Source organism: Pelophylax lessonae (assembly GCF_965119305.1).
Source record: "Pelophylax lessonae genome assembly, chromosome: 3".
NCBI classification, from domain to species: domain Eukaryota; kingdom Metazoa; phylum Chordata; class Amphibia; order Anura; family Ranidae; genus Pelophylax; species Pelophylax lessonae.
The window spans coordinates 521902694-521929630 of NC_138770.1; the positions used below are offsets into that span (position 1 = coordinate 521902694).

General features: G+C 41.3%; 1 protein-coding gene across 2 annotated transcripts in view; it reads right to left on the minus strand.

Annotated features, from left to right (window-relative positions):
* Positions 1-26937, minus strand: part of SYNE1 (spectrin repeat containing nuclear envelope protein 1) — a 645053-nt gene that overhangs the window by 367482 nt on the left and 250634 nt on the right. For both annotated transcript variants that reach the window (XM_082249740.1, XM_082249741.1), the window contains 3 exons: positions 25556-25729; positions 22009-22167; positions 9181-9345 (listed from right to left, as the gene is read on the minus strand). In XM_082249740.1, coding sequence (XP_082105866.1) covers positions 9181-9345; positions 22009-22167; positions 25556-25729 — 498 coding nt within the window. The remainder of the gene's footprint in view (positions 1-9180; positions 9346-22008; positions 22168-25555; positions 25730-26937) is intronic.

The window sequence follows — 26937 nt, forward strand, 5'->3', positions numbered from 1 at the left end:
AGCTCTGTCGGGTTGTCTTTTCCTATCTCCCTATTGATAACCTCATCCTTAAAGTGGTTGTAAACCTCAGATATGACATATGAAAAAAAGCATATCCTTCTATACTGTGTACTTGTCTCTCTCCAAAGCTCTAAGTGTAATTTCTCTCTGCTGCCTTGTTCCTCTGTTGTCAGCACGAGTCACTTCTGGCAACTTTTCCCAACACCAAGAGTTAAAAAAGGTGACATATTTTTACAGCTGTGCTTGTTCTCCATACTTTGTGAAGGGGAGTGTGCCCCTTTCCTCCAATTAGGGAACATAGCTATCATCTCTGTAAGGACTTCAGATCCCTGCCCTCTGCTCCTAGATTAAAGAAGAAATCCTTTCCGGTTTGTGTTTTCAGAACAATCTACAGAAGAAATGACAGCAGATACACAGCTACAACTTATGCAGGAGGATTTGTTTTATTTCTGTGTATCACCTAGTGCTGGTCACTTCACTGGGTATATGTAAGGGCTTACAACCACTTTAAGATAACAAAGAAAGTGTGCTTAGAGCAGCTCTGAATTTATGACAAGATCAAAAGGTATTTCTTCAATTTTTCAACAGGTATATAAAACACTTTAAATTGTTTATAAAGAATGATGCTTACAAAAAAACACGGCACACCAAGCAAGCAACCCCAAGCGCTATATGAGAATAGTAATAAATATAAATGTAAATATAAAATGCTGCTACTTAAATAAATAACATGTAAAAACGGAATAGAATATTAACAGCATAAATTGCATAATAATTCCAGTAGCGCAAGGATGGTGGTAACCTCTCACCATCAATCAATATGTAATGATGATCGCTCATAAGGCAGACAAAACTTGTCAATCAATGCAATCTAAATAAAGTCCATAAAATTCCACCAAGACAGCAGAAGTTGTTACAAAAGTCCACAGTTGCTACACACTCCTGGGATGATTGCTACATGTGCAGATGGAGTATTGGATCACCATAAACGCCACCACCGTGCTCAAAAGGGGCAGAGAATGCACACTCACCAACTCGACTGGCCCAGCCACTCTCGTGACTAAGCAAACAAGCCCACTGTTAAACACATCCACTTAGGGATCCGGGATATTCACAGTGATGGGTGATCAGCAGTGCTCCAGACCATATAGGAGAAAAAACAAACTCCACTAGTGCAATAATGTCTAGAATACTTTATTCATATTGGTAAAAACAGATATTGCACTCACATGTCGATAGCATATCACTCGCATAGATAATCATAGGGAGGTGTTCACCCTTCGGGTATCATATCCAGACTCTATGCCGTGGACCACACGCCTTCCGGGTGCCCAAACTCCTCGTACAGCAAGGTATAATGACGCCGCCTGGTCACGCCCCGGGTGTGTGTCATTATACCATGCTGTACGAGGAGTTTGGGCACCAGGAAGGCGTGCGGTGCACGGCGTGGAATCTGGATACAATACCGGAAGGGTGAACACATTCCTATGATTATCTATGCGAGTGATATGCTATCGACATGTGAGTGCAATATCTGTTTTTACCAATATGAATAAAGTATTCTAGACATTATTGCACTAGTGGAGTTTGTTTTTTCTCCTATATGGTCTGGAGCACTGCTGATCACCCATCACTGTGGATATCCCGGATCCCTAAGTGGATGTGTTTAACAGTGGGCTTGTTTGCTTAGTCACGAGAGTGGCTGGGCCAGTCGAGTTGGTGAGTGTGCATTCTCTCCCCCTTTGAGCACGGTGGTGGCGCTTATGGTGATCCAATACTCCATCTGCACATGTAGCAATCATCTCAGGAGTGTGTAGCAACTGTGGACTTTTGTAACAACTTCTGCTGTCTTGGTGGAATTTTATGGACTTCATTTAGATTGCATTGATTGACAAGTTTTGTCTGCCTTATGAGCAATCATCATTACATATTGATTGATGGTGAGAGGTTACCACCATCCTTGCGCTACTGGAATTATTATGCAATTTATGCTGTTGATATTCTATTCCGTTTTTACACTTTAAATTGTTTATTCAAAAGCCCAAAATGTAGCAAATAAGAGAAGTTCAATGTGAAAATACTGTATTGTTCACAATCATAATTGCTTTACTGCATAGTGTGCTGCTTTATATAATCTATTGGTATTAGTTATTTTCAGCTAATCTGAAACATTTAAATAGCTTAAATATCTTACATTCCAATACGCATCTGATCCCTGAACTTACAGTACATCTGGAAAGTATTCACAGTGCTTCACTTTTTCCACTTTTCATTATGCTACAGCCTTTTTCCAAATTTGATTAAATTCATTATTTTCCCCAAAATTCTACAAAAAATACTCCATAATGACAACATGAAAATAGTTTGTTTGAGATCTTTGCAAATGTATTAAAAATAAAAAAATCACATGTACTGTATATAAGTATTCACAGCCTTTGCTATGACACTCAAAATTGAGCTCAGGTTCATCCTGTTTCCACTGATAACCCTTTACGTTTATAAAACTTGATTGGAGTCCACCTGTGGTAAATTCAGTTGATTGGACATGATTTAGAAAGGCAAACACCTTTCTATATAAGGTCCTAAGTTACCCGTGCATGTCAGAACACAAACTAAGCCATGAAGTCTAACAAATTGTCTGCAGACCTCTGAGAAAGGATTGTATCGAGGCACACATCTGGGACAGGGTACAGAAAATTTTTGGAAGCATTGAAGGTCCCAATGTGCACAGTGGCTTCCATTATCCGTAAATGGAAGATGTTTGGAATCACCAGGGCTCTTCCTAGAGCGGGCCTTCGGCCAAACTGAGCGATCGGGGGAGTAGGGCCTTAGTTAGGGAGATGACCAAGAACCCAATGGTCACTCTGACAGAGCTTCAGTGTTTCTCAGTGGAGAAAGGAGAACCTTCCAGAAGAACAACCATCTCTGCACCACTCCATCAATCAGGCCTGTATGGTAGAGTGGCCAGACGGAAGCCACTCCTCAGTAAAAAAGCACATGACAGCCCATCTAGAGTTTGCCAAAGGCACCTGAAGGACTCTCAGACCATGAGAAACAAACGTTTCTGGTCTGATGAAACAAAGATTTAACTCTTTGGAATGAATGGCAAGCGTCATGTCTAGAGGAAACCAGGCACCACTCATCGCTTGGCCAATATCATCCCTACATTGAAGCATAGTGGTGGCAGCATCATGCTGTAGGGATGTTTTTCAGTGACAGGAACTGGGAGACTAGTTAGGATTGATGGAAAGATGAATGCAGCAATGTACGGTGACATCCTTGATAAAAAACTGCTCCAGAGTGCTCTAGACCTCAGACTGTGGCGAAGGTTCATCTTTCAACAGGACAACGACCTTAAGTACACAGCCAAAATAACAAAGGAGTGGCTACGGGACAACTCTGTGAATGTCCTTGAGTGGCCCATCCAGAGACTTGAACCCGATTGAACACCTCTGCAGAGATCTAAAAATGGCTGTGCACCGACACTCCTCATCCAATGTGATGGAGCTTGAGAAGTCCTGCAGGAGAAAATGCCCAAAAATAGGTGTGCCAAGCTTAACATCATACTCAAAAAGACTTGAGGCTGTAATTGGTGCCAAAGGTGCTTCAACAAAGTATTGAGCAAAGGCTGTGAATACTTATGTACATGTGATTTCTTTAGGTTTTTATTTTAAATAAATTTGCAAATATTTCAAACAGACTTCTTTCACTTTGTCATTATGGGGTATTGTTTGTAGAATTTTAAGGAAAAAAAATAATTTATTTAATTTCGGAACAAGGCTGTAACAAAACAAAAATGTGGAAAAAGTGAAGCGCTCTGAATACTTTCCACATGTACTATGAAACTAAAGCCAAAACTTTTAAAAACTGAGTAGTGAAGGGTTAAAACTTTTTTTCTTCTGTCTGTGTCCCACTGAGGAAATTTACCTTCACTTTCTCACGCATAAACGCAACAGGAAGCTGGAGGATATCTCTACAAAGCGAAGAAAGTCCTCTCTTAGTCATCTGTCACTAGAACAAGTCTACCCACGGAAAGACTTCCCCTCTTTTACTGTTCAAGTGACAACCCAAAGTTTGGATTCCCAATCCCCAGCACTGTCTGCTCCATTGATAATGGGAAAATAAATTGGTAGATACAATGTGTGAATCTGACCAGTGTGAATATAGACATCACTTAAAGCGGTGGTAAATCCAGAAAAACAAATTCTAGGCCCCCTGCAAGGTAATGGCATAATGTGCTAGTATGCATTGTATACTTGCACATTATGAAAAACGTATCTTAACACTTCAGTGGCACACTGCTACTGCTGACAGGACTTCCATCTTCACCCGGTTTTCCTTCCAGGTTCGCAGGCTCTGGATGTTTAAATGGCCAAGCCACGATGACATTCAGCCATCACTTCAAAGTGCAGTGCACATGTGCCGGTGACGTCACCGGCTGCAAAACATGTGAATATCTCCTAAACGTGCACTGCAATTATCATTCTACCTACAGGTATGCTTTATTGTAAGCTTACCTGTAGGTAAAAGTTGCAAAGCATAGTTTACTACTGCTTTAAAACCTGTCTGAGAACCTGAGGTTCTAATACTTCACCACGATAGCCAAAAAAAAAATAAAAAAATTTTAGCTTTAAAGTACCTGATTTTGACCTGGTATCAGACTCTTCTGTTTTACTGTACACAGCAGAGTTCAGAGAAGGGGGAGTAAAGAAGCAGCACAAGGAGCCAATCAGCTGTGCTACAGTGCAAAAGAAGCAGAGACGAAGAAGAGAGCAGAGTGATAGAAAGATGAGTTCATCAGTGTGCTGTCTCTCCTTCTACTGTTCAATCATAGGGTTATGTAAGTGAAAGTGGAAATGCAGCAGAAAAAGAATAGATCTCATTCTATGTAGTAAAATCAAAATTAAAACAGCGCTAGCATATATACAAAAACTCTAAAACATTGATATTTATAATGTGCAAATAGTGCTATAAATATATGCAAGTGTATAAATCAATTTAAATAAATAAAGTCCTTTCATTAAAGTGATCAATAAAATCCAAAGTGCTCCAGTGCAGAAATTAAAAAGTATATATAAGGTGCTGATGACGTCAATGCTGACGAAACGCGTCGAGCTGGACCGTGCGTCACTCCGTCACTTGTGTGGTTCCTTGGTGTGGAACGCATCGAAACCCGGACATCCGGTCTGCACGCATACCGAGCGGTATTGCGGTCTGCCACAAACTGCAACTGGAGGTGATTAGGACCAGCTCTACATAAGGAAATACCTGGTACTACACGGCATCCTACAGAAGAACTCCCTGTGCAATATCTTGTTCTCAGGCCACTTGGAGCACCTTATATATACTTTTTAATTTCTGCACTGGAGCACTTTGGATTTTATTGATCACTTTAATGAAAGGACTTTATTTATTTAAATTGATTTATACTTGCATATATTTATAGCACTATTTGCACATTATAAATATCAATGTTTTAGAGTTTTTGTATATATGCTAGCGCTGTTTTAATTTTGATTTTACTACCTATCTAAGTTTTTACATAGCATAACAGCAGCTGCATCACATTTTGATTACACACATTATTTTATTATCACTTTTATACCTTGATAAAGAGCGGGGGTTTAAATTAATATTTTTATAGGTCTCATTCTATGTCAGGAAGGACTGTGCTGTGTAACAGCTGTGTAAATCACATATATGTGCTTTATCTGTGTATTTAGCTGTTTGCACAGAGTTCTGCTTAAACTATCAAATGCTCCTACTGAGCTTTTGTGGGACAAGACGTTCTGGTTGGAAAATGCCATGCCCCTCAAAATTCTAAATGTTATAAACTTCAGCCTTCAATGGATTTCCTACAAGATTACATGGAGAGCTCATAGACCAGTCACAGACAAAATGTTCATCCTGGCACTGCTTTCATAATATCATGGTTTCAAACAACAGACAAGATCCAGTGGTGATGGTACTCTGTCGCACTACACACAAAATAGATAAATCTGGTTGCGTGGAATTGATCTTTTCAATCTCTCATCGGTACCTATTTCATTATGGGTGGAAATTAGTGACAGAAAATAATAAGTTAAGTTATGCATATACTGTCTCCTGTCTGCTGAAATAAAGTTAATACATTATTCAGAAGTTCTGCCTTGATACAGAGGTCTTTATGTCTCTGGGAAGTTGACTGCTAGCTGTAGCAATGCTTTAAACAAGTAAAGAGGATTTCTGCTATAAAGTTAGAACCAACTAACCTAGAAAAACTGACAAACTTATCACAGGACATGATTTCAGGGCCATCCGAAATTTGGATCCACTTAGCTTGCCTCTCTGTAATATGACTGGCCACCAATGAGCAAAATTAACCATTTTTTGTTTGTGTTTTCCCAGGAGTTTCTAGCTGCAGAAGCCATGACTTTGTTGCAAGGCAATGGTATACACTATATTACCAAAAGTAATAGGATGCCTGCCTTTACACATACATGAACTTTAGTGGCATTCCAGTCTTAGTCCGTAGGGTTCAATATTGAGTTGGCCCACCCTTTGCAGCTTTAACAGCTTCAACTCTTCTGGGAAGGCTGTCCACAAGATTTAGGAGTGTGTCTGTTTGCCCATTCTTCCAGAAGCGCATTTGTGAGGTTAGACACTGATGTTGGACGAGAAGGCCTGGCTCACAGTCTGTACTCTAATTGATCCCAAAGGTGTTCTATTGAGGTCAGGACTTGGTGCAGGCCAGTCAAGTTCCTCCACCCCAAACTCGCTCATCCATGTCTTTACGAACCTTGCTGTGTGCACTGGTCCAAATCATTTGGTGAAGGGGGATTTTGGTGTGGGGTTGTTTTTCAGAGGTTGGGCTTGGCTCCTTAGTTCCAGTGAAGGAAACTCTTAAGGCGTCAGCATAGACATTTTGGACAATTTTAACAGGGCTCGAGTCCTGCGGGAATGCATGGGAACGGTGTTCCCGTACTTTTTCTACAGCAGGAACGCCATTCCGTTAGCAGTCACGTCCTAGTCCCCCCGACACTCTCATAGCGCCACCTCCTGCACTGGGATGGCGGGTCAGTAAGCCCAAATTGTGGGTTCCCGAGCCGCCATCACTGAGCACAGTGTGAGGAAAGGAGCCAGCACTAGAGGAAGCTGAGCCGATGCTTCCTGTATAGCGCCGGCTCCTGTCACAGGTGGAGTGATACTAAACATACTCTGCCTGTGACAGGAGCCATACAGGAACCATCGGCTCTGCAGATGAGAGAGGGAGGTAGAGAGAGAGAAAGAGAGAGAAGAGGGAAGGAGAGGTAGAGGTAGAGAGAGAGAGAGAGAGAGAGAGAGAGAGAGATGAGAAAGAGAGAGAGAGAGAGAGAGAGACGAAGGAAAGAGAGGTAGGAAGAGAGAAAGAAAGAGAGATGAGAAAGAGAGATAGATATACAGATATAAATAGATATAAATCCATATAGATATAAATCAAGTCTATTTTGCAAAGAAATATGTGACAGATCCAGGGTTTTAATGATGTTGTGTCCAACTGATATAAATCACGCCCGTACTGCAAATTTGCAACTCAATGTATACGTAACCCACCATAGTACCCACAGCAGTGCTCGCCAGCAGTACTAGCCAGCAGTACCCACCAGCAGTACCCGCCAGCAGTACCCATCAACAGTACCAGCCAGCAGTACCCACCAGCATTACCCACCACCAGTATAAGTCAGCAGTACCCACCAGCAGTACCCACCAACAGTACCAGCCAGCAGAACCCACCAGCAGTACCCACCAACAGTACCAGCTAGCAGTACCCACCACCAGTACCAGCCAGCCATACCCACTAGCAGTACCCGCCAGCAGTACAAGCCAGCAGTACCCTCCAGCAGTACCCGTCAGCATTACCAGCCAGCAGTACCCACCAACAGTACCAGCCAGCAGTAGCCACCACCAGTACCAGCCAGCAGTACCCACCAACAGTACCCACCAGCATTTCCCGCCAGCAGTACCAGCCAGTAGTACCCGCCAGTAGTACCAGCCAGCAGTACCAGCCCTGGAGGACAGCCAGCTAGCAGCCACCAGCCATACCCGCCTGGGGGACAGCAGCAGCCAGCGATACCTGCAGGAACCCAATTCAATTCACTAAAAATAACAGAAGGGGGTCCATCCCCTTCTTTTCTGGGCAGATCTGATTGGAGGACCCATAGAGTAGAATGGGCTGTGTTTGTGTCTGCTCTGCATATGCTGACACAGACCTGCCATCTGATCTGTCCGCTCCGCTCATTGTGGTCCGCGACCAGTTACCAAGTCGCTAAAATGGCCCTTGCTCCTCAAAAGGTATATACACAAACACACACTTTTTTTTATTTTTGAGGTGGGGGTGGTAATCTTGGGTGAGTTCCCACACTTTTTTTCCCAGGACTTGACCCCTGAATTTAATGTTTCCAACGTTGTGAGAACAGTTTGTAGATGTCCCTTCCTGTTCCAACATGACTGCGCACCAGTACACAAAGCACGGTCCATAAAGACATGGATTAGCAAGTCTGGGTGGAGGAAATTGACTGGCCTGCACAGAGTCCTGATCTCAACCCAATAGAACACCTTTGGGATGAATTAGAGTGCAGACTGCATGTCAGGCCTTCTCTTTAACATCAGTGCCTGACCTTGCAAATGCGCTTCTGGAAGAATGGTCAAACATTTCCATAGACACACTCCTAAACCTTGTGGACAGCCTTCCCAGAAGGGTTGAAGCTGATACAGCTGCAAAGAGTGGGCCAACTCAGGTAGGCATCCCAATACTTTTCATAATAAAGTGTAGATATGGCATTATATTTAGACCTACCCAACATATTAGGGATCTTTACTTTTCCCAGAATGCCTTCTCTTTTCATTATGTTTTAGTACACTATAGTCTCTTGCTTTAGTTAGTATAGGAAACTGTAAATCTAGATGAAGAATTGTTGGGAATATCCACAACATAGAAACATGGTACCATCACACTATTTGTAGTCTAAATAATAATTTTGGATTCAGGTTTATCAGCATACCCTGAAACCTTCTGTAAGGATTTTCAGGACAAAACAACTATAAAAGTTCACCTTTCTATCCATTTTAGTGACTACCTGTAATTCCTAACACCCGAATGGGAGGGCTGGAGGAACCTCAAGTAAAAAGTCACAAAAATCAGCATATGACAAAGCTACTTACAGTGTGCTTCTTTAGTAATTCCTCAGGGTTTCCTTTCTCTTTCAAGTATGTTTCTGCTGTTTTCAAGACCTTCTCAAGTTCCGTTCTAGACTCTTCAAACTTCTTCATCAGGCTGCTATTGGACTCAACTTTTTTTTTCCACTCCGATATTTTCTTTACCATGGTCTTAATTTAAAAAGAAAATAGGCACATACGTATTTTATATATATGGCTGGTGAAAAGTGGAATATCAGTGGCAGAATAAATTATTATTTTGTACCATGTGTATTTACTTTTGAATGTGGACAAGTTATTAAAAAAAACCAAAGTTTAATTTAGGATCCTCAAGTCCTAAAACTGTATTTAAAATAGGTGTATGGAATTTTAAGTTTTATTTTTTTTCTTAATGTCATCCCTCCATCTGTCATTTCCTCTCAAATCTCAAATTCTAATAGACTGGGATGTTCAACAGAATTTATGTTTTTTTCCCTTGGGTTTCTACACATTGAAAGAAAGAGGGAATACAACAGCAAACAAACATTAATATTGAACTGAAAAAAATTAACAAAAAAAAATGGATGCATATAGGCTTGCATTAGCACATATGGCCAGATTTATTAATGCACAACCTCAGCCAAACTGTATTTCATTTTGAATATGATGGAGAGGGCTACTGCCTCCAATGAAGTGATGGGAAATCTCTTTATCAAGTTTACAGACAAAATCAATAACACATTTTTGGTAGAGTGAGGAAGGATTAGAACTTTTCCACTCTCTCCCCAAAACTGAAAAAAAAAAAACGTCTGGAGTTTGATATTAAAGATTAGAAATGCAAACAGAAAACAGTATAATTACTATTAAGCTGGCTATAGACATCAGAGAATAGTTGTAAGTGTGTTCATAATCTTAAATGTCTGTTAAAATCTTTTGGGCACACTTCAGGCATGGTGAGGACAGGTTTTCTAACCTTCTGAAACACTATAGCCCCTGAATTCTTCAACCAGAACTGTCTGCCAGAGAAATTGGACAGAAAAGGGTAAGGTTGGGTGACTGTCGTCTCACGTAAAAGAGCCTTCCCATACCAATGCAAATGTAGTAATCTGAGCCATACACATATTCATGTATATATGGAACGTTAAAGTGTGATTAACAACACTTTTGTACATCTTAAATTCATGTGTGTTCATGTATTATTTAATGTATTATACAAAGTGAGCCAGAAAATTCAAGAATACAGATTTTTCAATGGGCAGATTGTTAAAATGCAACAAAAAGCCACGGATAATTGGACATGTGAAAGAGCCCTTAAGACACATTACTTGCGCCTGCTGACTCTTCCACACCTTTCACTTTTCTGTCTAGTGCAGGGACTACTGTTATTTTCAGCACTGTTAAATGCTGGGAGTGATGAAGAAACCCCTTGTCTGCTGTGCAATGGTGGCAAGAACAGGAGACAACAAATATGAAGCTCATACACCAGGAATAGTAACACTGTAACTTCCCAAAAGATCCCATGTTCTTTGCCCTAATTACTGCTCAACAACTTCCCTGATGTGAATACAGACCTCAACTGCAGACAAATTCATCTTCACACTGACATGCCTACTCCAGACCAGAGCCCCCTGAATCTTCTAAAATGTTGCAATCTATGCATAATAATGGACATGTCAGTCTAGAGCTTGGCACATGCACTTTGGAAAGCCATTATTCTCAATCACCATGCCTTTTGTGCACATGATACTCCAGAAGATGCCAGGGATGTTGCACTTTTTTTTTTTTTCAAGAAAAATATATTATTTATTGAGTATAAACAGTACACTGTATAAATAACATCAATGTTAGACATAACCAGTTACAGAACCAGTGTTCGTAAAAGTACAAAAGTATAGAGGATATAACAGCAACAATAAAGGAAAACGTCATCTATAAAATATCGCACTCAGGTGTATAGTGCAGCAAAGTAAACAATCCTGAGTATGCGTACATGTGCATAAGAGAGGTATAAACAGAAAAATTCAGTTATTCCCACATAGTAGTAATAGAACCACGCACAGCCAGCGGTGTAGCACATACCTCCGTATATTGGCAAAAACCCACCTGTAGTACAAAGTGCAAAGGAAAAGGGAAGGGAAAGAACAGTGGCAGAAAACTTAAAGAGAAAAGGGAGAAAGAGGGGGGGGGGGGAAGAAAAGAAAAGGATGTTAAGACACTGCATGCCAGGCCGTCTCAAGAAATATCACCCTATCCCATGAGCAGCCGATCCATTACTAGCTGAGATGGAGCCAAGGCTGGATCATCCAGCCAAGGCTGCCACAATGAAGCAAATTTCTTGTGAGCCTTTCGATGCTGGTACGTCAGCTTTTCTCTAATCAAAGAGGCATTGACCTGTGTTATCCACTGGCCCCTGCTCGGTATCCTGGAGGAGATCCAAAATCTAGCAATTAATTTGCGGCCAATGTATAACAATCGCAACACGGCAACATGAGCATTTGGGGTCAGAGTGTCCACCTCCAGAGCACCAAGCAAACAGACCACAGGATACCTTAACAGCTGAAAATTGTATACTCTAGAGATCGTGTCGATCAGCTCCCCCCAGTAACGAAAAAGCTTGGGACATCTCCACAACATGTGTATAAGTGTACCCTGGTCCCGTTTACATTTGGGGCACAAAGGGGTAGATCTGCGTCCCCAACGGAACAGCTGTACCGGTGTTCTGTATGCTCTGTGAAACAAAAATAAGTGAGATATCTTATGGGAGGCCGACACCGACACCATAGGGATCGAGGAGAGGCACAGATCCCACGTCTCCCCATCTATGTGTCCAAGATCCCCCTCCCACCCCGCACGAGCCAGGAGGGAAGCGGGGTCCTGCAAGGATCCCAGCAGAAGTGTATACACCTGTGATATCATGCCCTTTTGGTCCAAAATTTGAAATACCTCACCCAGCAGGCGGTGAGTATCGGGTATCAAGATAGACAGTCCTGCCTGGGCCGTAATTGCGTGTCGTAATTGTAGGTAGCAAAAGAAACAGTGCCTAGGAACATCAAACTCCCTCTGTATATCTTGAAAGGATTTCAGTACCCCGGCTCGGAAAAATTGTGCCATAAAATATACACCATGGGCCTCCCACACCTCAGCGCCCTCCAAACGGTTGGAGTAACAGTTCTAAAAAGTTGCGGTTATGCCAAATCGGAGTCTAAGGAAGATAACCCTTGATCTTCAACATCCCCTTGACACAGCGTCATACCATGCGAATCAAGGTGAGTGTCGGTAACTTCGTCACCATATTGGAGAACCCCGCTTCAAGATGGACAAGTACAGGGTGAGGAGAGTCAGGAGGGACCAAAAGGGACCCGATAGGATCTAGGGGATCCAAAAGACCCCAGCCCCCCATATGCTGAACCTGGGAGGCCAGGAAATATACTCTGGGGTTAGGAACTGCCAACCCACCACTATCCTTGCCCATCTGAAGAGTAGCCAGCTTAATCCTAGCCACCTTTTTGCACCAGATCAATTCTCAAAACTAGGATTCTATCCTATAAAACCAGTTCCGGGGAATCCAAATTGGAGAGTTATGCAAGACATAAAGAAGTTGAGGAGCCCACACCATCTTAATCAGATTGACTCGCCCAGCCACCGACAAGGGGAGTTTGCACCAACTCGTGCACTTAGAGCGGAACCTTTGCAGCAGAGGTATGAGGTTCAATGTGATATACTGGGCAGGATCTGGAGACACATGGATCCCCAAATATTTTAAGGAGTCAACCATTCGCACTGTGGATGCACAGTCAGGAAGAGGCTGAGGTATGGGATCAAAGGGCATCAAAACTGATTTATCCAAATTTATGTAAAATCCCGAGAGGGACCCAAAATAGTTAATAAGGGACATTACCGCCCGTAAGGATTCCCCTGTATCACCTAGGTAGAGCAGGGAATCATCCGCATAGAGGGAGATAACGTCTGCATGTGGGCCCCTTCTGAACCCCACTATGTCAGGGGAGGACCAAATCCGCGCCGCTAAGGGCTCCAGTGCCATGGCAAACAGCAATGGAGATAGCGGGCAGCCCTGTCTAGTCCCCCTGTGTAGACAGAAGGGCTCAGAAAGTTCCCCGTTCACTCTCAGTCTGGCCATGGGGGCAGCATACAGTACCCACACTCAGTTTAAAAAGTTCTCACCCACACCAAAGCATTTGAGGACTTCCCATAGGTACACCCATTCGACAATATCGAATGCCTTAGCGGCATCCAGCGAAAAGACTGCCCGGTTCCCAGGATTGTCCACTGGGATCTGAAGGTTCAGAAATAGCCGGCGGAGATTAAGTGCCATTGTTCTGGTCGGGATAAACCCCGATTGATCCCTATGGACAATCCCCTGGACAACAGAAGACAGCCTAGTGGCCAGTATCTTAGCTATAATTTTAACATCCGTTGTGAGTAGAGATATGGGCCTATAGGAATCCGCCAACAGCGGATCCTTGTCGGGCTTCAGGAGTAAAACAACGATGGCCTCGGACATAGAGGCAGGAAGGCGGCCAGTCAGAAAGGCTTCGTTATATACACGTAGAAGCATAGGCACCAACTGTTCAGCGTATCGACTGTAAACCTCCGACGGGATACCATCTGCCCCCGGAGATTTACCAGGCTTAGCAGATTTCAAGGATGCATATATTTCGTCTTCCGTAAGGGGAGCCCCAAGCACAGCCACGTCCGAGGCAGATAGAGAAGGCAAATCGCAGGAGGCTAAAAAATCTGCGATTTCTTGGGAGTCAGCTGAAATTTTAGAGGAGTAAAGATCCGTATAAAACTCGCTGAGCACTCTCCCTATGTCGGCAGTGGCGCGCCAGAGCCCCCCCTGAGGATCCGTAATCGTGGGTATAAAGGCCGCAGGCTGCTGCGAGTGAACCAGCATGGCCAACATATGACCCGTGTTTTCTCCCTCCTCAAAATACCTCTGCTGCAAGAAGAAGCACTTGTTCTCAGCCTTTTGAATCGAGACCGATTTGCCATAGATTGGGCAGCCAGCCATGACCGCTGAGTATCCTCCGATGGGTCCCTGACATAAGTTTCCTCCACCCCGATTTAATGCCGTTAACTGTGCGTATGAACTGACCCCTCATAAACGCCTAAGCCGCATCCCACACCACCCCTACCTCTGCGGAGTCAAAGTTATCAGCAAAAAAGGATGTCAGCTTGGGTGGTAGGGGATCAGGACTAGGAAAGAGCGCCAGCCAAAAAGCATTGAGCTTCCAAAGTGACCTTCCCCTGTTATCTAAGAGGGACAGACGGACCCAAAATGGGGAATGATCGGACACCAACCGAGGTGCATAATCCGCCGCAACCACCAGAGGCAGGAGCGAACCATTAACCAGCCCCATATCAATTCTAGACAATCCCGAGTGAGACGCCGAGAAGCACAAGAACTTTCGTACATCAGAGTGGCCCATCCTCCAGACATCCGTCAGTCCGAGCTCACCCACCAACCGAACAAGGGGTGTAGCCCCCCCAGCTGGCATAGGTCCACCGGAATGAGAGGAAAACCTATCCCAGTTAGTATCAAGTACAGCATTGTAGTCCCCCAGCATCAGCAGGGGCACATGAGGAAGTTGTGCAATATGTGGAACAATAAGTTTAAGCACCCCTGCAGTATACACCTAAGGCTTGCTATCTGACAGGATAAAACAACAAACCGGCCTTCAGGGTCAATCACTGACTCTGAGCATAGAAACCGTACCCCCTTCCTAATCAGAATACACACCCCTCCCAAATAAGTGGAGTAAACAGAATGGAACTGGTGACTAAATACACAAGGAGCCAAACTCGGGGTTGTGGAGGGAGACATATGGGTCTCCTGCAGGCAAACCACGTCCGCCTGCAGGCGTTTAATGGTGTGGAGCACCGCTGTCCTCTTGACCGGGTTGCCGAGGCCTCGCACGTTCCAGGACATTACACAGATACTATCAGCCATAATTGAAGTGCAGACATACACGGTGCGTCAGGCATCCTGGCCATAGAGGCAACACAGGGCACCCAGACAGAGTGATCCCACTACACCCCATCAGCACATCCCAGCCATATAAAGACAGTAACAGGTGTAACTGCCCAGCCCACATAGGACCAGTTTAGCCCCAGCATAGAAAGTATTAAGTAGGAGCAGCCTCAATACAGGGTATCATAAATGCAGTAAAGCAATAGAGAGCATGCAGTAAAAATAAAAACTGAATCAAAGTCCAGGACCAAAAAAAAGAAGAGAAAAAAGGGAGGATAAAAAGGGAATACACGTCTGCCACGTGTGGGGTAAGGGACAAGTCAATAGGGTATGTCCAGTCAGGACCAAGAAGGGGAAACTGGAAAGGGACCACAGATGCCAGTGCAGTCTCCTCCAAATTAGCAACCATGTGAGGGGTAGCAGCCATTAGTGCAGCATAAGAGCACCCGCCAAAACAGGAAAAGTGCGTGTAACATCAAGGGCCAGATACCGATAGGATAACAGGAAAGATCCATTGCTGGCCAAACAGAGTCAAAAAGTTCCAAAGAACAGGAGCAATCCTCAAGGGTCTTCTCGCCTAGGGGAGGCAGCCGCCCTCAAGGCCCCACCATTCGCATCCAGCCATTGAACAGCAGCAGAAGGCTTGTCAAAGAATAACACCTCATCCCGGGCCACCACCCGGAGCTTGGAAGGGTACAGCATAGCGTATTGAACATTCAAGTCCCTCAGTCTCCTCTTTACCTCCACGAATTTCCCCCTTTGATGTTGCACATTTTAAACACCACACAGGACCATGGCAAACAGTAATGAAACAGAGTACAGCCCAGGCAAATGCACTTATCTTTAAAGCAGTTTTTTCTTTTTTTACTTTCAACTGTGTGACTTGGCTGCACGTGCAACTGTGTCAGACTGGTCATACCTAATATCCAGGCATAAAGTAAAGGGATTTGCAGTAACCATGCATAACCGATTGTAATGCAGCTTTCACTAGAATGCTGCCTCATAGCTGCTGACTCCTGCTTACTATGAATAACAATGTGCTTGCTTTGAACTGTTATTAAATAAACCAAATGGTTTCTGAAGTGAACATATTTTAAACACAATGGGCACATTATTGTGTGCTAAAAGCATAGCATAAAAGTGTTTCTGGGAAAGCTTTAACAACTGTGGAGAAAACCCGCTTCATAACCAATAAATTAGACCCTGATAACAGAGAACCACAAATCTAGCTTGAGTGTGCTATTGCTTGGAAATATAATATGTGCAGGAAAACATTTCCTATCAGGATTTGTTTTCTGATAAGCTTCTCTGGTTTTAGTTGGTAACATCCACAACTGTACTAAGGACGGCCATAGATGTAGCAAATTTCATTCATGCACACATGTGTTTTTCAGGAAAGAAATTCATTCTATTCCCATCAATACAGACAGTGTTGAAAAAAGCAGAGGTAGAGGTGCCTTCTAAGTGTAGATTGTATAGCTTTTATTAAGACAAAAATAAAAAAAACACTCACACTGAAGTTAGTAAAGGCTAGGACATCTGGATGGTCCTGCAGAGGTGAGTCTCTGTGCACGCTGGCCCGGGCAGCGTTCCGTTGGTGTCTCCTGTTAGAACCATCCACTGGCTCAGTGTGTGGAGTAATCCAGAAAGGAGGGTTGGAAAGCCTGTGGACCGCAGTGGCGTGTGACATCACTGCTGCGGTCCACGGTCATTCCAGCCCTCCTTCCTAGATTGCTTGACACAGTGAGCCGGTGGATGGCTCCAACAGGAGACACCAACAGAACACTGCCTGGGCCAGCATGCACCGAAACTCATCTCTGCAGGACCCTCCAGATATGTTTTCATTTACTAACCTCAATGTGAGTGTTTTTATACTTTTGTCTTAATAAATGCTATACAATTTACACCTAGAAATCGCCTCTACCTCTTTTTTTTCTACATGTTTGGAGTATGCTTCTACTTTCCTCAAGAGGCTAGACCTGAGCTGTGAACTGTCCACCATTTCTGCAGGATGTTGTCATCTGATCACCCCAATCCTTATGAACTCCCCCATTTGCCCATCATCACACTACTTCTATTCAGAGACTTATGGTTCCCAGCATTAGTTGTCACAGTTTGTGTCATTATATTCCCTGTTTAACACAGCCAGTGTTGACAGGGGTATCCCTCTCATGGAGCCATTGTGTTTTCCTCACCGGAGGCGGGGGAAGCCATCTCCGCTGGGAGAACACAGTGATTATTACTAGCAGCTATAGCAGTCGCTGGCAATAATCGCATATAAAATCAATCAACTTGGGTACATTCAGCCTGCCAATACATGGTTTGAATCTCAGCAGAAATCGACCGACATTTGAACTGTCTAAGGCTGGCTTTAAGGAAATGTTTCCTTCGCTCTTAAAATGGACCCAGACTAAATAAATAAAGGTTTGCTGTTAAAGGCAATATCTAGGAATGATAACTATGCCTAAACAGTATCCTCAAATCAAACCTTTAGTCCTGAACCTCTCCTACAAAGTAACAGTGTAATTCTTGTGCTTAGGCACTCCTGCGCATTTTTGCATATTTGCTACTGTATACATCTGCATTGTAAGAGCTTCTAAGACATTGTGCCACTGACTGCTAGTCTCATGAGATTAGAAGTAAGATATATCCTTGCTGGAAAAAAATCTGCAATGCAAGCATCTGTGCTTCTTCACTTCTGCTGCTGCTTAAGCATTTCTCCATTGGTCTTAAGACCACAAGCTGTTAAGGGGGGCATCTTTGATACAAAAAAGCAAAGCCTTGTGCCTCTACCAAGATGGTCACCCCCACACAGAGCCACAGTTCTAGAACAATACATGGTGGGGGAGATTTACTAAAACTGGAGCATTTAGAATTTGGTGCATCTGTGTGTAGTAGCCAGTCTTCTAACTTCAGCTTTTTCAATTAAGCCTTGACAATAAAACCTAGAAGCTGATTGGTTTCAACTGCACTGGATTTTGCACTCTCCAGTTTTAGAAAATCAACCCCACAAAGTCAGAAATGACTAGTCTATTTTCTTCTTCTTTTGTCTTTTTTTAGTTCCTTTTTATTGATCTCAGATTATCTCCAGGGTGGAAATACATGCTAATTACAAGGCTATCACTTGATTCATGTTTGAAACTTCTCTTGTTTCCAAAGGACTAAATTGGGTCCAGTTAGAAACAGCTGAATTCAGTTACTCAGAATGTAGCTGATTCATTCAGCACTAATTGGTTAGCTAAATATATTACAAAGGAGACAAAGTGACAAATTTAGCAACAAATAGACAAAAGTACATGGGTTTTTCCTGCTCGCCTGCAATCAGCACTTTATAACATTTAAATGATGGCGTAAGACATGGAGAACAACTGCCAAATTAAAAACATATGAGACACAGTGCAGAACACAGCATTAGGGAATATTACAAAGTAAAATGATTTCACTTAAAAACAAGCGTCATCAAACCCACCAGAACAGCACATAAAACATAATAAATAACATAAAAAGGTGAAAATCGACATCTTGGATTCCAAGAAATATGTTGATACTTTAGTATGATGAAGATTTCTTGATGATAATGGCATGTCAAGTCTATAGACTCTCATTAAATAGTTAATTATTTTTATTTTAAAAGAGTAATAGTGGTTGGTTCAAAGCCATACTGACCCTTTATTCCTACATAAAAAAACACATTTTATAATTATGTAGGCCTTGAGAAGCACTGAGACTTAATTTGAGGCCCCAATATTATAACTAGTTGCCCACAACTGGTTTAGAGAACTGGATTTCTCAGTAAGTCATCTCCTGCATGTTAACTGCTAAGAAAACACTCTGGATTCTTCTGGATAGATGACCAAACTGACAACTGACTAGAAAGAGGTTAAAGTAGAAAGCCATATGGAAACAGTGTGATATTTCCAGTTCAATCATTTAAAATGTTTCTTTTTTTATTTTTAGGATAAGGATTAAGTAAAAAATATGATACAAGGTAGCTTAGAATTCAAGAGAAATGTTCTAGTTTAGTTTGCCCAGTGAAAATGATACATCATACTGAACCTCACTTAGTATTGATGTGTTATGTACATGTCATGAGGATTTCAGTTATTGGAGAACATCTTTTTTACTGTACGGGTTTTTCTGTAGGTACAAAACTACAGCTGTACTTACAGGTATTAGGCGTGGTTTACCTAATTTGGTGATAGCATAAAAATTATTATTATTATTATTTTTTTTTTTTTTTAAATGGACAGTTTATGGTGTATGAATTAGGGATCAACCAATTATTGGCAAAGCTGGTATATCGAGGGCCAATATACACTTTCCCCGACATATCGCAATCGGCCACCAAGGTTATTACCGATATTTTTTTATTTATTTATTAAATGCTTGTACCAGAGTAATGCCTGCAGCTTGAGGCATCACCCCGGTACCGGCGTCCATAGCCGACGGTCGGCTGTCTTGTAATGACAACCGATGCGGCTGAGAAGCCGCTCGGCTGTCATTACAAGGAGCAGGAGGGTACGTTCCCCCCCTACCGCTGCCTTCCGCGACTCGCCTGGGTCTCCCGTCCCACTGGGAGACCCAGCAACCAGCCCGCATGGCCGCCGAAGACCCGATCAAAGCCACATTCGGCTCTGATCGGGTTTCAATGCAAAAACCTGGAAGTGATGTCATGACATCACTTCCGGGTACTGGTGCCTCTTTAAAAAAATGACAGCATTCAAAACAGCTAAACTTGGCGTTTTGAATGCTTTTAAGTGCAGAGGAGGGGTTTTGGGTCTTTTAGACCCCCAGATCCCTCCGCAAGAGTACCTCTCAAGTAAAAAATAATGTAAAAAAGTTTTTTTAAATGTACGAAAATATCAGCCTATATCGGCCGATACCGATACGCAATGACCAAAATATTGGTATCGGCAATGAAAAAACAATATTGGCCGATCACTAGTATGAATGATCAGAACAAATAAGCATATGAGTGAAAAGTTAAGTGACACAGACAAAAAACCTCTGACCACTTATGAAGAGGGTAGAAAAACTCCTGTCTGCATGAGCAAGTCACTTTCAACAAATATGTGATAAGTACTTAGATCATTTGAAGATCAGTTTCTTTGTTAAATAATGGTAATCACAAAACCTCATGATTACTGCAAGTTATATCTCTGTTGTGATTTTTTTGCCTTTTTGCAGGTTAATAGTGTCCATAAATAAATGTGTCTTGTCTGTATTTTACTAATTATTCTTTTTATTCTCTATATATGGTTAGAATGATTTTTATTTCAGTGTTGAAATTAAAAACATTTCCACCACTAAATATATAAAGCTATTTGTTTTTAAATATAATTTTAATAAAAATGTGCTGGACATTACATTTATATTTGTTCCGGGCAGTATCCATTTCTAAAAAACAAATACTTTTAGCTCAGGATTATGATTCCCATCAACAAAATAATGTAAATCGGGCTCATATGTGTTTTTATGCATTGTGAAGGAACACACTAGTCAGGTGGTAATTTCATCTACTAAGCTGCCCGCTGTCTGAGCTATCGGGGTAATGTGAAAGAATTGTAGAAATGTGACAGAAAAAAAGGAGAAATGAAGAGATGACCACTAGCGTAATATGCATGTCTTATTAATTTGCAGGATAAGAAAAAAAAAAAAAAATGTGTTGGCTGTAAAACATGCAGAAATTCTTCAGATGCTTGAAAACAAGTGAGTATCTCAGGTAATTTAGTACTCAAAATAAATGTATAAATAAGATGGAGCTGCTTTTCTTTCATATAGTTCTGCACCCAGTAAGGAGATAGAAGTTCAGAAATGAGCCAGAAGCTGGTCACTATTCATGAGTTATCCAAGCAGAGATAAAGGCACATTTTTTTTTTTTATTCTTTTTTTGGATTTGGATTTTTTTTTTTTTCATTTTGGATAGAGTAAGGGAGGGCTATGACCCTGTCAGTGTTTGTGCCATCTGTGTCCCAATGCGGAGATTTCCATTCATTGTCCCATAGCCAAAACAAGAAGTGGAATCCCTCCAATGTGATGGTATTTTTAGTTGTCACCCGGGATATAAGCACCAGTGTCTCCATTGGAAACTTTCTCTTCTTTTCCTATTCTGCTGACAACCCAAATAGGATATTCTTTTACTTTCACTCTCGGTACTGATGGAAAAAAGGATTTATAGAGTGGATGAATCTCCCTTATGGGGGAATGAAAAGCAATAAAATGACAGGTGTTCTAATTGCTTTCCATTCTATCCAAAACGTTAAAAAACGTTTAACGTTAATTTTACTTTAACTGCAATTAAGTGTTAAACAGAACCCTAGGAGAAAAATAAACTTCCTGTCCAGAAGGAATTGATTTGTCATAAACGTACATCTAAAAAAAATGTATTTGTATATCCACTTCCATAGATAGGCAAAAATTGGTTTGCATGGTGTACAAAATTCTAGTTGTAAAATAATTACTTTTTCGTTTTTTATTAAACATTTGCTTGCCAACAAGGGGAAAAAAGTGTTCACTATTATGTTTACAGCTATATAACGCTCCAAATTTCTACCCTTTTTCACAGATTATCATCAAAATAAAAGAAGAGATGAATTGAAAAGAGGCACACAACGTTTGTAGAAAAAAATCTTTAATAGGAAGCACAGCTTATTCAGGTTCCCACAGATATGTTATGAAAATTCCCTTATTGCTTTACATTCTGCACTGTGTCTTATAGGTATTCCTGATAACTTGTGTAGAACACAGGAGGCCGAGGATAAAAAGTACTCAGAGGTGGAAAAACCAGTAGGGAAAAACAAGAATAAGAATCTGTAAAGTGACAGTTGGGGGAGTCAGAAATGAAGTCATCAACCAAAAATCACCTGAAAAGCGGACTGAGCATCTGTTATTTTCTTCTGCAGAGGAGATCGATCAAAATGGTGCATCGATTTGCTGATTGTCAGTGATTTGTGTACAGCTTGGCCATTCTTCTCAATGATGACCAAGGCTTTTTTACAGCTCTCTTGATAGGTTATAAGCTCCTACAATATAAAAATAAAATAAATATTCATACTGTCATCCTGCAATGCTTGATATAAACCTTCAATCAATACAACTATGCTAGAATTCTATTTTAGACACAGTTATCATGAATGCTTTTATTTTAAAACTGCCCTCATAAGAATGCTGTAGGGTTGCTAATTGAGGAATATCCAGTACAAAAGTTCATGACATTCAGAGGTCCAATTGAAAGTTGTATTTCAGAGAATCAGGTAAAGCCAATGTTTCAGAGGAGATGCCTCCCCCTTCCTCGGGGCTGGAGCCGTGGGTATGGTAGGTAGGGCTTGCTGTGAGATGCAAATAAGGGACCTGTAGTAGGACTTGATGTACGCAGGCCATAGATTGTGTGATTTTTTTTCCTGCAACCTTGGGTTGCAGAAAGGAAATCACTCAATTCCATTATCAACACAGTCAGTGTTGATGGGGGAATCTCTCCCATGGAGCTATTGTGTTCTTCTGAGGGGAGGGCGGGGAGCTGTACTGGCTGGGAGTACACAAAGATTAATCCACTTGGGTACAATTAACGGCTGGGAGTACACAAAGATTAATCCACTTGGGTACAATCAACCTGTCCATAGTTGGGTCGAATCTCGGCTAGTCCCTTTTGAACTTGCTGAGATTGGAACCATCTATAGCCAGCTCTAAATATACTGTTAAATCTGATTATACTTCAAACTGCCGGAATAGTTTTAAATCATAGGAATACTGGGGCTGCTAATGTTTTTCTGAAAATGTTAGTTGTCTAGTAGTTCCATTAATCTTTTGGATTCAATATGTACTTGTCCTAGGATGGGGATGAAGACCAAAAGAGAGACCAAGGGCTTGGCGTTTACCAGTAAGCGTAAATCTCTATCTGCTCTCTGCTATGCATACCTCGGCCCATCCTAGTAAGAAAATGTATTAAAGAAAGAATCAATACGACCGTGTATAGCCAGAGTTATTTTTAATACAAATATATGAGTCAAGTTGACTATGATCAACACCACATTCCGATATGTATAGAAAAAATGTTCAAATAGAAAGGGTAAGACTTTAGAGATGAGAAAACCCTCTCTTTTTTAACTCTGGTAGAAGGTTTCAACATCTCTAAAGTCCCACCCTTTCTATTTGAAAATTAGTTTCTATAGCCAGAGTTCTTTGTGCTTTAAACAGAAGAGAAAGTCCTGTGATTCAAGGAGAGACAGTCATGTGACTTGACAATGAGCCAAAGAAGTCAAGTTGCTTAATAAATGTGCAGAGTGTGCTTTGTTTTGTTTTACTAAAGTTATAAATAAAATCCATTTAGCAAAGTGAAATTTCATTAGGCAAATTGGACAAAGTGAATATGTGCTTCCTTTCAATATCCAGCTATGTTCAGAAGATTTAAAATAAAAAAACTTGAATTTGCCTTGCACATGATTGGATGATTAACGTGCAGAATAAGGCTAATATTAACTATTTATAAAAAAAATACCCCCCCCCCCACCTATCCTCCATACTCCCCCACCACCTATCCTCCATATACCTATACTGTATAAAAAGATCTATGTACTTACCTATTTTAAATCCAGCCCAGGCCAGCCACATGATCCAACAGCTATGGCTCCCCTGTGTCAGTGAGCAGCTGCTGCAGGGAAAAAGAGAGAGCACTGAAAGCAACTGGATAATGGGAGCCAATAGATGACATTACAGCTCCGAGACTTCACTTTGTTAAGCGCTCTCTTACACAGGGAAGCTGGAGTTGCAGGATCATGTGACTGGACCGGGACAGACTGAAAAAAGGATAAGTACACATATATTTAATACAGGGTATGTAGGTTAGGTAGAAGGATGGAACATTTTTAAGAATAGTTAGTTTTTACTACAACTTTTAAATAAAATCAGCTCAGAGAAGGCATTAGGCATAACAGCTTATATGTTTTTCCAATGACTAGTTTCCTCTAGAACACTTAAGCCAGCCACAGACAGTGTGATTTTTTTTCCTGCAAAAAATCAATCGCTCAATTCCCCTATCAACACAGTCAATGTTGATGGGGGAATCCCTCCCGTAGAGCCATTGTGTTCTCCCAGCATGGGAAGCTGTCCCAGACAGGAAAACACAGTGATTATTGCTAGCCACTATAAAAGCAGCTAGCAGCAATCCCATGTAAAATCTGGAAAGCTGCTTGTACCCAGGTCTATTGATTACCCAACTTGGTTCAGCCTCCCCATACATGGTTCGAATTTCGGCCGGTTTCTGCCAAGATTTGACCCATCTATGGCCGGCTTATAGTGTTACTAAACCCAGGTGCCTGCATTCACTACATCTGGTCTCCCACAGTAAACAGAACATAGAAATGCATTGATTTTAGTAAATATAAACTGCTAAATACCTTTTCTCATAGCAGTCTTGTGACTTCTATCAGTGCCTGGTTAAAGCTTGTAGGAGGAGTTTTCATATTGCACTGGCTGTCCTATCAGGATGCAGGACCCCTGACTTTCTGTCTGGACAATGCTGATTGGCCCTGTGCTAATCACATGCACCCTCCCAAGAAATAAAAAACTCTCTAACAATACACACCAAACTGAAAATGTGCAGCCTGACTCCAGTAACTCGGTCTTATCAGGAGACATTATGGGGACAATGCAAAAAGAGGAGGATCTGTGCATACAAAATCAAACAGCCTTTTTACACAGTGCAGAGGATTAAACCCTTTGGTTCCACAATGAGTATAACAAGCATTTTAGTGTTATGGGGTTAGTAACACTTTAAGGCTTAGACCATTGGAATGTTTGATAAATCAGTCAGGTTCTGTGATTACAGAACTATTGTTGATTCGGGCCATTGTTATCTGAGCATGTTATGTATTGCATAATATTATGTATATAATCTCACATTACAAATACTGTTAAACATTTACCAGCTCAGAACTGGTGGGATTATCTATGTACTGCAGACATTTAGGGCTCAACCTGGTGGAGCAAATTGCAGTGATGGTGATCTGACCACAGGAATATCAAACATGATTGTTTGCTAGGAGTGACTGCTGCTTTATTAGCATCAATGCTTTCTGCTCTGGCTTAGTTAGTAAGTAATGTAAAAAAAAAAACAGATATTGATACATAGAATAAAAATAGAGATTTATTTGATTTGTTTGCTACTGCACACAGAAAAGGGAGAATGGATGCGTAGCTACACAAATTACTGGTCTCAGTTCACTAAGATAAATAAGATTATATCAGCTCCATTTGTAATTTCAAGCATATTTACTGCCAAATATGGCTTTTTTTCAATTGCAAAAAGCAAATAGCATATAATGATAAAAATACCGTGCTTTTGGGAACTGACCTGATTGTCGCATTATACATTACAGTATGTAGCAGTAGTTTATACTACCCTATCATACATACCCGCTGTTTCTGTTTAAGAACTGAGGTTGATTGTAACTCCATGTCTGACATTGAGATAATTCCAGTTAGTTTCTCGAGAGTCTCATAAAAAATGGTCATGTGATTCTCAAACTCTCCAAGTGGCATAAGGAGTTGTTGGGATTCATACAATAGTGGAGGATATCTCTCCCTTATCTGAGAAAAATGAAAAAAAAAAGTTATACCGTTCTTCATATGGAATAGTAAATTACTTGAAAACACAACCAAGCTTTTCATGTTTTCAGCATATCATAATGGCTACTTTACAGCAGTTATATCTTTAGGTTGCCAAATTTCTCAAGTCTGTGCCAATATTTATTTAAGTCAAATTATAAAATTAAAAAATAACCTACAAGACAATCTTTTCAATAAATTAAATGACATCCATAATCTAGAAAAGCTTAGTTGAAGGCACAGAAAGAGATATGAGGACAAAAAAAATTGCAATGGCAACCTATGTTTTTATAGTGTAACCTGCAGATTCCTACTGTATTACAACAGATGTGCAGGGTGTTTCAATATGATCGTGCAGTCCAATAAGCAAAAGAGTTAGACCCATTTTCAGTAATCAACTCTCAGTAACCGAACTACAAACAAAAGGAGGTTTGGGACTTTATATGAGGCATCGCCTAATTAAGGCTGGGTGCCTCCATCCCTGGTCATAAATGACAAATGGGGGAGGGGAGTGTAGGTTAAAAGTAGATAGGACAATCGGCATGTATGTATAACATATGGTAAAAACAAGTAAAGTGTGGACGAATCCATAACACGGTAATATGGTATAAAAAGCCGAAGGCCTAGCAGCCCTAACACTAAGGGAATACAAGATAGGAAGGGGGACAAGTGGGACTTTATATGAAGTGCGTAATGGTTGGGGTGTACAACATAGCTTTAGTAGGTAAACAGATGGGTGCACAACAAGATAGCAAAAAGAAAAACAATTTAATGATAATTGTCATCATCCATACAGATGTCCACAAGAGGCATAGGTATATATATATTGAGTACAATAATACAATTAAAACAGCATAAATGTAGAATCGTAAAAAACTTGTAAGGCCTGAACAGATGAAGCCATGGCTAAAAATGGACATATAAAGCCAAAATGGTATTATGTAAATAGAGTAATATAAGGAATTCATTATAACAGGCTCTACGCATTTCGTGGAGTAAATTCCACTTCGTCAGGAGCGGATGCATCCCATGTCACTGCATAAAAGAGAAGAAAAAGGATCCCTCTTACAGACAACAATATAATGGACATGGTAACAAGTATAAGAACATAGGTGAGGGAGGAATATATCAACCCAACTTCAGCCAGCTTCACCCATTGTACTTACAGCTTAATGATGAGGTGAGTATGT